This window comes from Mustela lutreola, chromosome 9, assembly GCF_030435805.1.
Source record: "Mustela lutreola isolate mMusLut2 chromosome 9, mMusLut2.pri, whole genome shotgun sequence".
Classification (NCBI taxonomy): Eukaryota; Metazoa; Chordata; class Mammalia; order Carnivora; family Mustelidae; genus Mustela; species Mustela lutreola.
Window position 1 is genome coordinate 3,930,154 of NC_081298.1, and position 14,375 is coordinate 3,944,528.

The 14,375-nt window shown below is 54.2% G+C and overlaps 1 protein-coding gene and 1 long non-coding RNA gene across 3 annotated transcripts; one reads left to right on the forward strand and one right to left on the reverse strand.

The window, feature by feature from the left end:
* Nucleotides 1-9: 9 nt before the first annotated feature.
* Nucleotides 10-12,466, reverse strand: NELFCD (negative elongation factor complex member C/D). Of its 2 annotated transcripts, none has more exons than XM_059132652.1 (15): nt 12,308-12,466; nt 8,524-8,639; nt 8,201-8,310; nt 6,981-7,090; nt 5,832-5,939; nt 4,938-5,090; nt 4,581-4,711; nt 3,754-3,919; nt 3,319-3,453; nt 2,752-2,891; nt 1,668-1,782; nt 1,206-1,301; nt 988-1,128; nt 514-643; nt 10-421 (listed from the first exon to the last, which is right to left on the reverse strand). In XM_059132652.1, the coding sequence occupies exons 1-15, from the start codon at nt 12,425-12,427 to the stop codon at nt 387-389; spliced, it is 1,806 nt and encodes a 601-aa protein (XP_058988635.1). In that variant the 5' UTR covers nt 12,428-12,466; the 3' UTR covers nt 10-386. The 2 variants fall into 2 exon arrangements, with proteins under 2 accessions (XP_058988635.1, XP_058988636.1); XM_059132653.1 differs by having other exon boundaries at nt 8,524-8,636; nt 12,308-12,447.
* Nucleotides 5,089-9,545, forward strand: LOC131807380 (uncharacterized). Its single transcript, XR_009344421.1, has 2 exons — nt 5,089-5,464; nt 5,700-9,545. It is a non-coding gene; the product is annotated as an uncharacterized LOC131807380 (long non-coding RNA).
* Nucleotides 12,467-14,375: the final 1,909 nt, after the last annotated feature.

The window sequence follows — 14,375 nt, forward strand, 5'->3', positions numbered from 1 at the left end:
ACCAGGACCTCCACCTGCCAATCCAGAGAAAGGCTTTTTAATTTACTCTTGGAAAATTAAGACAATGACAATAAAAGATTAACTGAGTTCTTGTGAGAAGAGTCACCAGGGAACGTGGTTCCTCTCCATGTCTCAGGTTCTGAGCTTCCCGCCACCGCGGGAGGGACCCAGCTCCTGTGCTGGGGGCAAGGAACGCGGTCAGCGGGGCGCGGGGGCAGCTCCGACTCGGGGGAGCCATCTGCACTGGCCACCGTAGTCACCCAGCTCCTCCCTCCACAGCCCAGTCCCACGATGTGGACTGGCCTCTTCAGCAAGAGCTTCTGGAAGGGCTTTCCCGCTGCTGGGCTCCCGGAACATTCTGGGTCAGCTCAGGAGGACACTCTGAATTAGTTCACGAGGATGAAGTTGGACTTGCAGTGGGCTTTCGGACCAAAGGAAGATGGGCACAGGGTTAGAGACGGGGTGAAGGACGACCGGGAAACGGTAGCAAAGAGACACGTGCGGCAGCCCTACCTATAAATTCTGTCACCGGGTCATGTTCCCCTTCCGTTTTAATGGTCCCGGCGATGCTGTCGTTTTCCAAGATGGGGAGGAAAAGCTGCACAAAGTCAGAGGTGTACGGAGGAGCGATGACATCCAGTACCTAGGAGGAGAGAACACTGGCTCACTCCCCGCACAGCCTCTGAGCATCGTCCCACCAACACCTGATGAAATGGCGATCCATTTGGAAGAACCACCTCCCCTCCACACCCCTTCTGCTTCCCAGTGACAAGGGGGTCTCCGGCACTGAGACGGCCAGGTGATTATGGAGGTAAAACATAGGAAATGGCTCCTGCAGGGGAAGGGGCTGGTGTCTAATCACTGCCATCACCACGATGACCAGAAAGCCCAGTTCTCAGAGTCAGGGACAAAATGAACTAAATTTAAGTCCAAAGGCACTGTGAGTGTTAAAGGTCTGAAACAGGAAACAAAGGGCCCACTGCTGACCTCAGTTACAAAGTAGCGAATGAGCGAGATGTCAGTGTCCAGCTTCTCCAGGCACTTCCGGATGTAACTGACAACAGGAAGTACATAACCTCGACTCAGCAGGTGAACCATCCTGTCCAACAGGGTCTTCTTCAACTCCAGCTACGAGAGCGGGGCAAACGGTCCGTTAGAGGGGGCCCTGTCCCCAGCCTCCACGACGCCCGGGGCAGCCCGCTTACCTGCTCCATCACGTCCAGCTGGGAGTGCTCCGTCTCAAAAAGCTTAACGAGCAGTTGCAGGACCTGCGGGTGCAGGAGCTGGTGGCACGTGCTGATCTAGAAACACGCCGGAGGGAGCCGCGCTGAGCCCTGCGCCCAGAGCTCCGCGCTCCCCTCAGTGCGGAGCACCCGCAGCCCAGTCCCAGCCGGCTCCCGGTGGGTGCCCAGGACGGCGGCTTCGGCACCCAGCCCGAGGCCCCATCGGCTGCTGCGCCATTCCACACCCTTTCAAAGCCCTTGCGGACAACTGGAAATCTATGGAGCTAATAAGACTAGTTCCTTAAAAGGAAAACCCTCGTGGAGGGTAGAAAGCGGCCGGCCCTTTACTGAGCAGCTCCTGCACTCAGCAGACGTCCTGGCAGGACGGGCCGAGCAGGACAAGAGACAGACAGACTGCCGCCCCAAGCCCCGCGGCCCTCCTACCTCGTCCAGCAAGGCCAGGTGCACCGGGGTGTGGTCGGTCTGCAGCTGGAAGTACCTGGGCTCAGACACGGTCCAGTCCACCCACTTCAGCACACCCATGGCTACCACTGGAAACCTAGAGGCACAAGTAAGGCACAAGTAAGGCACAATGCTTCCTCTACATGGAGTTTAAAACAAAACAAAACAAATCCCCAAAATCAAAGAACACCAACACTAAATGGTTGGGCAAGTTTAAAAACCCAGCAAGTCACTGCCAATACGCCCGGCCAGGGAGATGCTTGTCGTGAGACAGTCTGTGGAGGCAGCATCCTCTCGACACTGTACGAGAACCCCAGCTCCCTTACCGGCTGGCTTCAAATCACTTTATTGTTTTTTTTTTGTTTTTTTTTTTTTAAGATTTTATTTATTTGAGAAAGAGAGAGAGAGAATGAGAAGGGGTGGGCGGTTCAGAGGGAAGCAGACTCCCTGCCGAGGAGGAGCCCTATGTGGCTTGATCCCAGGACTCCAGGATCATGACCTGAGCCAAAGGCAGTCCCTTAACCAACTGAGCCACCCAGGTGCCCCCACTTTACTGGTAAAGAAGGACAGGATCACTGATGCAAAACACTCAGGGACCTTGGATTGGGTTGAAGTTCTGTTGTGCAAACTCCTTCCTTGTCCCAATCACAAATCACCAGGGCAGAGACTCCAATGCCCAAGGGCTCGCCCCATCTGGGAGCTCTTCTAACCGCCGAGTGCGCTCGCACCACTGCTCTGGTCACAAGTCCCTTCCAGCTAAGCAATACCTGGTTGGCCTAATGTGTACTGTAACAGACCCCTTCCTTCCAAGCAGTTTTTGTAATTCTGGTGGGTCTTCCTTTTACTGGGGCTAATTTACGAGCAGACTTCTGGCACGGAAGCACCTGACAGTTACTCCTGCTGCTAAAACAGACCACTATACAGACCTACACACCTTTTTTAAAAAAATACATAAAATCAGTAAGTATCTCTGAAGCTTTATTTTTTTTTTGAGCTTTTAATAAAATGAAAACCCAGACCACTCCCTCCAGAAGGATCCAGTCTGAACGGGCTGGACTTCGCTCACCTGATGCACTGGTAAAGCGTGCTCAGCTCTGCCACCAGTTCCGAGGCGCCTTTGTTCTCGTCACAGCACAAGCTGTGAGCGGCCTCCACGGCCTTGGACGTGGACTTCAGCTCGTCCTTGTTGATGCCCGCGCGCTTGTTCTGAGAACACACGCGAGCCCGTGAATCCCGCTGCTGTGCGCGGCTTTGCAGGGGGTGGGGGTGATCTGCTACTGGCCACCTCTCCCCGCAGACCCCTTCCCATCCCTGGAGTCACGAGTCAACTCAGCCACCGCACTCGACGGTCAGCCGGCTTCCAGAAGCGAGCCAGGGAGGCAGGCCTGGGGCTGAGGGAGACCTGCTCGGTTTCTCTGGCTGCACTTTCCGTTCTGGTCTGAACACGTGTTACAGACGCTGAGCACATTTCCTTGAAAACTTAGCACTTTGACTATTTCATGCGTGAACACCAGAAGAGATATTTCTGACACAAGTGGGCTCATCACTTCTTATAGCCAAAATTCCCAAATAATACCAGAAACGAAGCTCCTTGTCTCCCAAAAAGCCTAGGAAGTCTCAAAACTGACAGTACCTTTTTCCAGGTTTCAACGACACTTGCCGCATAGGCCAAGATATGGATGTACTTGTGCTTGTGGTCCTGGTTGATCCTGGCCCCGGGCTTGAACAGCGACTGCATGAACAGGTCCAAGAAGGCTGGCACCCGAATCTGAGGGACACACGGCATCATTGGAAAGTAATGCACAAGACAGATGTCAGATAAGTCCACACACACTTATGGAGGCAGTGGGGGCCCGCCCGCCCACACCCAGCCTCCATGCTCAACCCAGCACTTGTCCCAGGGTGTGCGAGGGCTGAGGATGTGATGGGGAAGGATGAGGAAAGGAACAGAAATGTTTCAACACGGATTTGTACTCAGGGACTTAAGAGAAACACAGGCTTTGCAAAATAACCCTTCCTATTGGCATGGTGGGTATCCCAGCTTGTGACTAAAATGAAAGCAACTCACAAGTTCAACAGGAGGCGGGTCCATGCTTGTGAACATCTTGAACAGGACTGTGATGTCGGCGGGATTCAGGGCTCCTTTGGACAACATAGCCCCAAGGGCCTGACAGGCCCTGGGGTAGGAGGCAGCTGTGCCCAGTGCTAGTGTGATCTGACTGGCATCATGACCTCTTGATGAACAAAAGCATACGTCCCATTGTTAAGAAGGCGGTGCCCTGCCCTGCTCTGCCCTCTCCTTCTTCCTCTGCCTCTTTTCTTCCTTTTTTCATACTGAACACTTGGGACCGTCTGGGTCCCTGTTTCTTATATTTCTGTCATTCACTGGGAACCTGACCAACCCATAAGAATAGCCTTTAGAGCTAACTGGAAAAGAAAGACTGGACGCAGCGCACAGACTTTCCAAAAGGAGCCCCACACTTTGAACGTGTTACTAAGACTCGTTAGTGGAGCATAAAGCTCATGAGGGCTCATTTAGTTCTGTAAGATACAGACTACAGCGAACAGTGAGACTGCTGGGCACTATTTCAGGACCACCACTATTTGCTACTGATGAATCCTAGTATATGAGAATACGAGTTCACAAATTCAGTGAATTAAACAATCATCAATTACTTTGCAAAATACCCATCAAAGCCAAACTTCAGAAAGCAAGCTCTCTACAGCTATTGAAAATTACCCCGACTTTCCCAGCTGTGCTAGGTAAAAGGAAGTTTATCTGTCAAAACAGGAGGACCCTGAGTCTCTGGTTTGGAGAAAGAGTAAGGGGGGTGTGGGGGAATTTCGTGGGGAGCATCGAGTTAGGACCCGGGCTGGCAACCACACGGCCCTCACTTTTCCTGGGCGAAGCGTTGCACCTCCTGGGCGATCCTGCGCACGGCGGAGCCCCCCTGCTCCTCCTGGGCCAGCACCGACATCATGGCCTGGGCAAACAGGTACGTGTGCTCCCCGTGGCATACCATTTTCTGGAAAATTGCAGGGAAGAGAGTTTGGGGCTTCATAATTGCAGCACTGACAAACACCGGCAAAAGAGCCAGACCCCCCAACCTCTCTGTATGCAAATTAGCTATGCGGGGTTGGCCTTCTGAGCTGCACTCCGTCCACAAGGAAGAAGCATTTCATTCATGTCTGTATGGGCACGGCTCAAAGCAGCCTCCTTCTAGTCCGAGATACACAAAATAAAGGACTTACGGCAAACTCGGGGAGATTTTTTTCAAGGTTTTCCTCTCCTCCATCCAGAATCGTGGCTAGAGAGGTACGGAGAACTCTGGAGAAGACCTCCAGCTGCTGGCAGGCTGTGGACACGCTGGTTATCTCCCCTTGGTACCCGGCGTCAGAAATAAGCTGCAGTACAAAAACAAGAAGCCAAAGAGAGCGTGAACGGGCAGTGAGCGCACCCCGCAGGAAGCCCGCCTGCTGTGTCCGCGGTGAGGGCCGGCAAGCGCTGCTCTCAGCTCTCACACCTTTACTCCAGTCCCGGCCTTGCCACTGACCAGGCCTGTGGCCCAGATAACCACCCTGTCTTGGTTTCTTCCTGTGTCACATGAAGGAGACAAACCAGGCATTCTTTCTCTCTTTTCTTTTTTTTAAAGTGATCTCTGAGCCCAATGTGGGGCTTGAACTCATGACCCCCAGATCGAGAGTCACGCGCTCCAAGAGGCAAGCAGGCACCCCAAACTGGGCATTCTTAAAGATTCCTCTCAGTACAACCAGACTCTGTAAGTATGTGCCTGCCAAATTCTGAAACACAGTTCATGCTGATCCAAAAACACAGATGTGGGGGCACCCGGCTGGCTCAGTCGGCAGAGCATGTGACTCCTGATCTCGGGGTTGTAAGTTCGAGCCCCACACTGGGTGTGGACATTACTTAACAACAAATTCTTTAAAAAACAAAACAAAAAAAACAAAAGCCCCACAGATATATATTCTATGCTTTTCTTTCTAACTGTTCAGACTTACTGAAGTGGTGGAGACCCTTACCAACAAAAGCAAATATGACGCTGCCGAAGAAACAGACCACCTCCCCGCCCACCCAAACCTCGCGCATCAGTACTCCCACGTGTGCGACTCTGGCACTCTTCCTACCTTCACAGTGAAGTTCAGCATCAAACAGTCTGGGTGGGCTTCAGCCAGTTTGTAAAACAGATCTCTCCATGTGGTATGTGCGATCATCTGTTCAAGCCAAGCCGGGGTCTGCCGACAAACAAACAGGCGGCAATGTAAAAGGTCTAGCTGGGGCTTAAGTGAAGACGACAGCAAATAAACAGTCGTCGGGCACTCCGGCTGGAAGGGCCCCCGAGAGCATCCGGCCCCGGCCCTGCAGTCCCGGCAGAGGAAGCAGCCCCAGAGCCGGTGACACCACCTGGGAGGCTAAGCTGCAGCGCCAGGGCCCTGAAGGCCCACTCACAGCTTCCGCGAGCCTCCGCGGCACACGAGAGCATAGGGAAGGTGCTTCTGGGAGACACACAGGAGCCTAGGGAGGCACACGGAGAGCGGGGCTGCAGCAGACGCACGAGTGACACACATTCATCGTCTGCGTGCCCCTGGCAGGACGAGGAGACTCCAGTAGCTCAGCGGCTTCGTCCGTCACCAGGTGTGGTGGCCACAGCTCCCCTCCTGTGTGACTGACAGACCCACAGGCTGACTCTGGGTCCACCTCTCATGTGTCCCAAGGCCAGGCTTCCCCCTGGACACTCCCAGGCACCCACTGAGTGTGGCAGGGCTCGTTGGGCAGGCCTGTGCCCTGGACACCTGGGGCTCAGTTACAGGGGAAGGCGGTTCGAAGAGGCCCCACTGACACTGCGAAACTGCCTGAAAACAGCACCCTCGCCTAGGGCTCTTCACCCCCAACCTTCCTTCCCTCCGATCCGCCCTCGGGAGCCCCATCTGCCTCACAGCCCCCACTCCTGCTCATCTCCCCGCCCACACACTCCCCTGTCACCTCCCCCGCACCAACCGGACCCGGAGCCTTCACCCGGGGCACCCGGATGACCAGCACAGTCCCCTCAGCCTGTGCTCTGGAGTCCGCCCTGCCTCTCCCCAGATCACTGCCTGGGCACCGCTCGGCTCGCAAGAGCTCCCCACCCTGCGCAGAGCACCCGGAGCGCAGCTCCGACGCGACGCAGCTCGTCTCACACCGAGACTTTAGGACCCAACTGTTCCCGTTCCTCCCGTCACGGCGCGCCCCACTGTGCGCGTGCACGAGCCGAGGAACAACAGAGACAGACTCCTCACCTCTCCTTCTTCAGTGAAAATGGAATCTGCTTTGCGGGGGTCAAAATGTTTGATCAATAGACTCTTCAAGTGATTTTCCACCGTTTCCTGGACCTGCACGGGTTCGACACCTGCAAGAAAATGAAAACAAGCAGGTGGGAAAAGGGAAGCCCTCGGCCGCTGCTCGGCTTCAGGAAAAGTACAGGTCGGAAGTGTGCGTGTGAATCCAGGATCACAGAACCGCTTCTGACCACTTGGAAGCTGGGACGTCTCATAAAAATTACCGTTTGTTACATATTCAACGGTAAGATTCAGAAAGGAGCACAGGGCGGAACACGCAGGATGTCTGCCTACACGGAAAGGAGCACGGCATCTTGGCAGCGTTGGTAAGGTCAAGGACAAACTGCCCACCCGGACAGGCGGAAGGATGGAGAGAGAGAGACCCTCCATGGCGGCAGAGAGCAGAGGGCAGCCACAGAGGCGCGCCGTGTCTCCGCGCTGCGGCAGCAGTGAGCCCCTGCCTCCCGGGCAGACCAACCCCCTGCTGTCGTCCTCACCCAGCTCGGTGGACTTGCAGGCTCTGCCTCAATCATATTAACTAAAAGCCATAATAATACCCAGTCCTACGTCATCCATCACCTACGCTGGCTATAACAGATCTCTTAAAAATGACACACGGAGGGACGCCTGGGTGGCTCAGTGGGTTAAAGCCTCTGCCTTGGGCTCAGGTCATGATCCCAGGGTCCTGGGATAGAGCCCCGCATCAGGCTCTCTGCTCAGCGGGGAGCCTGCTTCCCCCCCCCCCTCTCTGCCTGCCTCTCTGCCTACTTGTGATCTCTGCCTGTCAAATAAATAAATAAAATCTTTGGAAAAAAAAAAAAAAAGAAAGAAAGAAAAGTTACCCATGCAATTGTTTAAAAAAAAAAAAAGACACACGGAACATACACTGTATAATCCTGTAACTCTACAACATGGTAGGGCAAACAGCTCAATGAGAATCACATCCGCAGGCTACCTGTAAGCCTCAATTACTGAATCCAACCTAAGAATCAAGCAGATGAAGGTGGGCAGGAAGTTCAGTTCCGACCTCCAGAAGTCTTAAAAACCAGGAAAGCAGACAATTGGAATTGGAATTGGAAAAAAGGCCTTTCCAATTTACCAGCATTGTAACCATGCAAAGGTCTGTAAGAAAGGCAGGGTGGGGAAGTGGCCAGCCAGGATGGGGGGCACCCACAAAGCACCTGTCTGAATGAGCCACTCAGCCAGCAGGTTCACGGTCTGGGCCACGGCTGTGTAGTTCTCAGATAAGAGTTGGATAACGTTCTCCGGAGACCCTCCTGCCTGAAAATACCTAGAAAAAGTAACAGAAAAGCCATGGCACTCAAATGAATGTAGATGGGCATGGGGATCAATGATCAGAGAGCTAGGATATTCAGATTTTTAAAGTGGGGGGGACTAGCAGCCTTCTGTTCCAAGACCACAGTACTCTCCCTTCCGCACACTGTCCTCCGGATCTCCGAGTTGCCCCCAGCCTCCTCGCATACCAGTGCCTTTCCGCACACACCTCTTCAGAGTGTTAAAGATGGAGGGCTCCATGATGTAATCCCGGGTAGAGAATTTGTGCAGGCATTCTTGCTGGACCTCGGCGTCATCTTCTCCCTCTCCATAATCATCCTCCTGCTGGTGGTAAAAGACGCCAAGCGATTTTTTCATTAACACAAGTAGCCCATAATCTCACCTTAAATCTGCATCACCCTGTCCCTTTTGAAAGTGTCGCATATACATCTTCTCATCAACTTTCATGACAGTCTCATGAAGTGGTCGGGACAAGTAAGGGGCAGCTACGAAAATGGACGGACTTGTGCTGTCCCCCAACCCGGCGCACGTGTGTACAGTGGCCACACAAGTCACCTAAGCTGGCGGGGTGGCCGTTTCCTCCTCTACTAAAGGTAATAATAGTGACTGCTCCCATCCGTCTGTTGTAAGGACTCCGTAATCTAATTTCTGGAAGAACTGAGCAGAGTACCTGACATTTAGGAAGAATTCAATAGATACTAGTTATTGTGTTCACAACGACTACTTCATATGTGCCCTTTAATGCTTCCCTCCAACAAAGGCTGATGAAGCGATTCCCGAAGGCATAAGCCATCAATACACTGTCAGAAAGTGAAGGTCACAGACTTGCCTTGCATCGCCAGGCCTGGCTGGAGACCCTGTTCTGGGTGGAAAAAATCTTGGGCAAGTCACCGTATCTCAGAACAAGGCTGGGTGGTGATGTGGTGACGTCTAGGTCCGTCCAGCACGAACGCTGACATCCCAACGAACAAGCAGATGCTTTGTGAACACTTACTCTGTACTGAGCACTGCACTTGTCACCAGGACACCTGGGCCATATCAGATACCGCTTTTTCTGCCAAAGGACTTCACAAACCAGGAGACCAGCCTCCAAGTGACTGACTTCTGGGGTAAGAAGTGGACCAGGAATCAGCAAACTACAGCTCAGGGCCAAATCCCACCCTTCTGTTTTTGTAAATAAAGCTTTATTAGAACCCAGCCATACTCATTAAAAATTTTTTTTGAATTTTACGTTTTGTTCATGGCTGCTTTCCCCTGTAACAGGAGAGTAAGCAGTTGTGACAGGGACCTGCAGAGCCTAAGATATTTACTCTCCGGCCCTTTACAGAAAAATCTGCCCACATCTGGTCTAGACTAACATTCTGCAGATACTGATTTGGAAACAGGTTCTGTCTCTGCAGACTGGGGGTCTTCTCTCAGACCTTCCTTGTCTGTGGAGCCGCAAGCAAGGCTGTGAAGGAAGGCTGGCCTTCCCCTGGAGACTCAGCCCTGGGTGTCTGCATTGCTGGGATTCTTCCCTGGGCCCTATACTCTTCCACATCTTCTCTTACATAATGCCGCCTCCCTGTTCATAAATGTAGAATTTAGCCTGATGTCTCTCTCGAGCTCCAGACTCCAGTGTCAGCAGCCTATTCTCATTTCCATCCTGATGCCCACTAGTTCTCCAAACTCATAAGGTCCAAAACTGACCCCTCAACAGATCTTCCTACAACTTGTATTTTAGTAAAAGATTCCATCATCTACCCCAAACCCAGAAAGCTAGGAGTCACCCTCAGTTTCTGCTCCCTCACCCCACCCCACACCCCATCACGAAGACCTACCAATTCTGTCCCCCACACAGCTACCCACTCTGGCCTTTCTTCCCGTCTCTGCCATTCCTCACTTTGTGCATCGCTTGCAATAGCCACAGGCCCCTAATAGCTCAGTCTCACTCCTTCCTTTCAGTCGTCTTCCGAACGGATGCCACAACAGTCTTGATAAACCACAAATCCGACATCTCTCTCTTGCTTCAAGTTCCCAGTCTCCCGCAGAAAAGGTATCCAACCTCTAGCATGACTTGAACCTTCCACGTGGTCACCTGGCCAATCTCACCTCTTGCCAGTCCCCACCCGCAAGCGGAAGCCAGACTGAACTCTGCATTTCAGCAGCTCTGGGCTTCCAGCATCTGGATCTAGTACCACTGTAGCCTCTGCAATCTTCCAGTCTCTCAAATCCAGTAACATGGCACCGAGTGAACAGAACTTGTGTCACAGAAACTGACCTACCGCCATCTTTCAAAAGCCAGCTCATGTCACCCGTTTCTTGACTTCCTCTTCCTCCTCCAAGCAGTGAGAATGAACATGAAGTGAACCCCTCTCATCACCAAGAGCCTATGAGGGCCAGTGCGCTCAATTTTGATCATGATTAAAGTTCCCCAACCTCCTGCCATTCCTAGCGGCCTAAGCGAGGGCATTAACCGGACGATCAGGCTACAAAGGGAGGGCACGGGTCTAGCCGGCCCTTTGCAATGCCCCAGCTGTGACGCTCTGTAACTTGAAGGTTCAATGTGTCAAGGAACAGGACATTCTGAACAGGACACATGAAGCCATCACGCTGGTGGCCCAGCAGTTCCATCAAGTGGCCGTGGAGACGGAAGGGCCTGGGTCGGATCCCCATCCTTTCCTTTACTAGCTGCGCAACCTTGAGCGGGTCGCTCGCGCTTTTTGCCTCACTTTCCTCATTTACAAAATGAGCAGATGAACCCCCGACTCGAAAGCCCGGGAGTGGAAGGAGGCAACGCGGGGAAGCGCCTGGTTGGCACAGGCTCTCGGCTACATCTGCCTCCATCCACCCGAGAGCCTCCAAACACACAAATCTTGTGGTTTCACTCCCTGCCCCAAACTCCTGAACAAGTCACACTTGTCAGCAGCCATCAAAGGCCCTTCAGACGCGTTCCCTTGCAGAACCTCCTGCCACAGCGTCCACCGGGCAGCTCACCACACAGGCCGCCTTTCAGCCAGGCACACAACACCCATCTTTGCATCTCTGGACCTCCGCTCCGAGGCCAGCCCTGCGCCCCTGCCCCCTCCCAATGGCGCACACCCCACTGCATCCCCTCTTCCTTCAAAATGGGAGTTCAGGACTCCCCACTCCTGACGTTGGCCCCTGTTAACACGCAAAGCCCCAGGCTCCCCTCCAGGCCGCTGTACGGTCGCCCCAGGAGGGGCCTGAGAAACTGCGTTTGGAACACGGGCCTGGGGCGGGTTTTCAGATTACACGAAGCTTGGGCCACACTGGCAGAGCCCGAGCCCCAGCTCGGACTGTCCAACCTGGTTTCGGCGGGAGGTGGGATCGACGCCTCCTCAGCCTCCATCCCCAAACCCTCAAGTCAACCATGGAAGGTCCTTTGGGTGTCACCTCGCCCAAGGACTGACTGAATCAGCCCAAAGCACCGGAAAGTGTGTTTTACAAACATCAACACACGTGGAAGAGAGACCAGCGTCCCACTTTTCCCCTCACGATGCTGACTTGGGACTTTTTCAAAGATCGGAGTTGTTCAAACTTGGGGCTCCGCGCCCAAGCCTTCGAGTTCGCGCCCTACCCGCCTCTGGGGACCGGGAAGCACCGGCGCCTGGCACTGAGGGGGGCCCAGGGGAGTGGTCAGCGGGCCCCTCGGGTCACGATCCGGTGGTCGGCATCGGTGAGGCCCAGACCCCGGGGAGGGGGCCCCCTGGCCCGGCCCCCGCCCCAACTCGTTTGCAGAGGAGGGAACCGAGGCCCAGAGAGGCTCGGCACTCTGGGCGGACCCTGCTGGCCTGGGTGCGAAGGCGGGCGGCAGGCGCTCCGGGGGCGCAGGGGGCGCGCTCCGGGGCGGGGAGGGGGCGGGGCACGCTGTGCTTGAACCACACGGCGACCGCGGGGCCGGGCGCGGCGGGGGCGGGGCGGGGCGGGGCCGGCCCGCCGGCGACGGAGACCAGCAGTCCTCGTCGGGGGCGCCCGGCGCTCCCCCTCACCTGGCCACCGTCCGCCTCGTCGCCCCACTCGGCCGCGCTCCCGAAGTAGTCCTCGTCCATTATGGCGCCCGGCGCGGGCCCCGCCATCCTCTCCCGTGAGCGCGCGCGAGCAAAGCGCATGCGCACGGCGGGGGAGGCGGGCAAGCGCACGCGCGGTCCCGCGGCCCCGCCTCCCGCGGCCGCGCGCCTGGGCCCGGGGAAGGGCCGGGGCCCAAAAAGCGACTGCTTAGTCGTGGCTCCAGGCGCCCAGGGATGGGCGGGAGCCGGCGGAGGCGGGGCCTGGACGAGGGGGTGGGGCCCAGAGAGCGGCTCCTTAGTCGTGGCTCCGGGCGCCCCGAGTTGGGTGGGAGCCGGAGGAGGCGGGGCCTGGATGAGGGGGCGGGGCTTAGAGAGAGACCGGAGGCTCGTGGCTCCAGGCTCCCGGGGAGTATGGAACTAACTCCCCGAAAGGATCCAGTAACACGGCCTGAGTGGGTCCCAGGAGTTTTGGCTCCGGATAGAAGTTTTAAACCAGGCTCACTCTTGACCTGGGTTCGAGGCCCCTCTGCCCTCGTTCTTCCGTGTGACTTTCGGTCCTGAGAGCATCGGTTTTCTCATCTGACAACTGGGCAGAAGAGCGGGGCTGATTTATGGAGCACAGTGTCTAGGGCCCACGAAAATGTTTCCATTTCTTTTAAAATCGGAGTATCAATAAGTAATATAATGGGGAGTCCAGCCGGGTTGTATCTGTATATTTGATATAAAGAACTGACACCATGTAATATATAATCTTCAATATTTCTTTATGGAATAAGGGACTACACAGGCAAAAGTGCTCCCAAATGTCATAATTCAGCCCTGGAAGAGAGGGCCTACCTCGTGGGGTTGTTGTTAAGGATAACTGAGATGATGCTTTTTAAGCCCACAGCATAGTTTCCTGCAGGTAACCATGTCAGGTAACCATGACAGACTGCTGATCATCATGGGAAGATTTGAGCAGGGAGGCTAACACCGTCGGAACTGGATGCTTTGAGAGATAAAGCCCATGCACCAGTAAGGAAGAACATTAGAGATGTGAGCTCTAGAGCAATGGTAATGGTGATCATTTCCAGAGGGCTTCCCAGGACCTGTGATTTCATTCATTCCTTCTCTCATTCATTCAACTCTTGTTTATTGAGTGCCCCATCATCTGGCCCTGTGCTACTCCTGCAGCTCACTGGTGTACAAACTGGACATGATCTTGGTCCTGGAGGAGCCTGCATTCTAGTGAAGGAGCTGAACGGGGAACAAACAAAAGTAATGACAGAGGGTGACAGTGTTAGTGCTCCCAGATACTAGGAGAGATACCAGCTTTGGACCACCAGACAAGACTTCTTTGTGGAAACTTGTATTTGAGCTGAGAGTCATACGACAAAAGGAGTCAAGGGAGCTTGGACCAGGGAGCGAACATTGTAGGAGCCAAGGCTTGCCATGTGTCCTGGGAATGCAAAGGCCACGGGCCCTGGTACCTGGCCAGCCTGGGAGCCTGGGTGAACTGGTCAAGGCTGTCGCCAGGATGTGTGACTTGACCCTTTCCGGGGGCCGAGGAGCGGGCCCAGGAAGATGTTGCTGAGACCTCTAGCCTATGGGCATGGGGTGGCACGCCATGGAAATAGGGAGGAGAGCATAACGCCTTTCACTTGGGTACGGATTGGGGTGCGTCCAGTTGGTTCCATCACAACACCCATGCAGAGATGCCTTGCAGGTGGCTGGAGGTGGCAGTCTGCGGCTCAGGATTCCATGAATCAAGCTCTAGCTTCTGTTCATGAGATTAAAGTGCATTAAGTTAATGAGTGCTCCTGCTGTTGGCTTGTTTCAGGGCTCGTTTTCACTTGCTTTCTGGAAATGTTGCAAAGAGTAGATGGCTACTAAACTCCTACTACCTCTCCTCTTGGATTTTTTTTTAATAGTGCCTGACTTGAAAGCCGGCAAATTAATATATGTGTAACTAATTACTCCTACAGAATCAGGGATTATTTCACTCACCTCTCATTCAACCTCAATAGGTTACTCATTATTAAATGGATTAACAAACAACCTTTAATGAAAG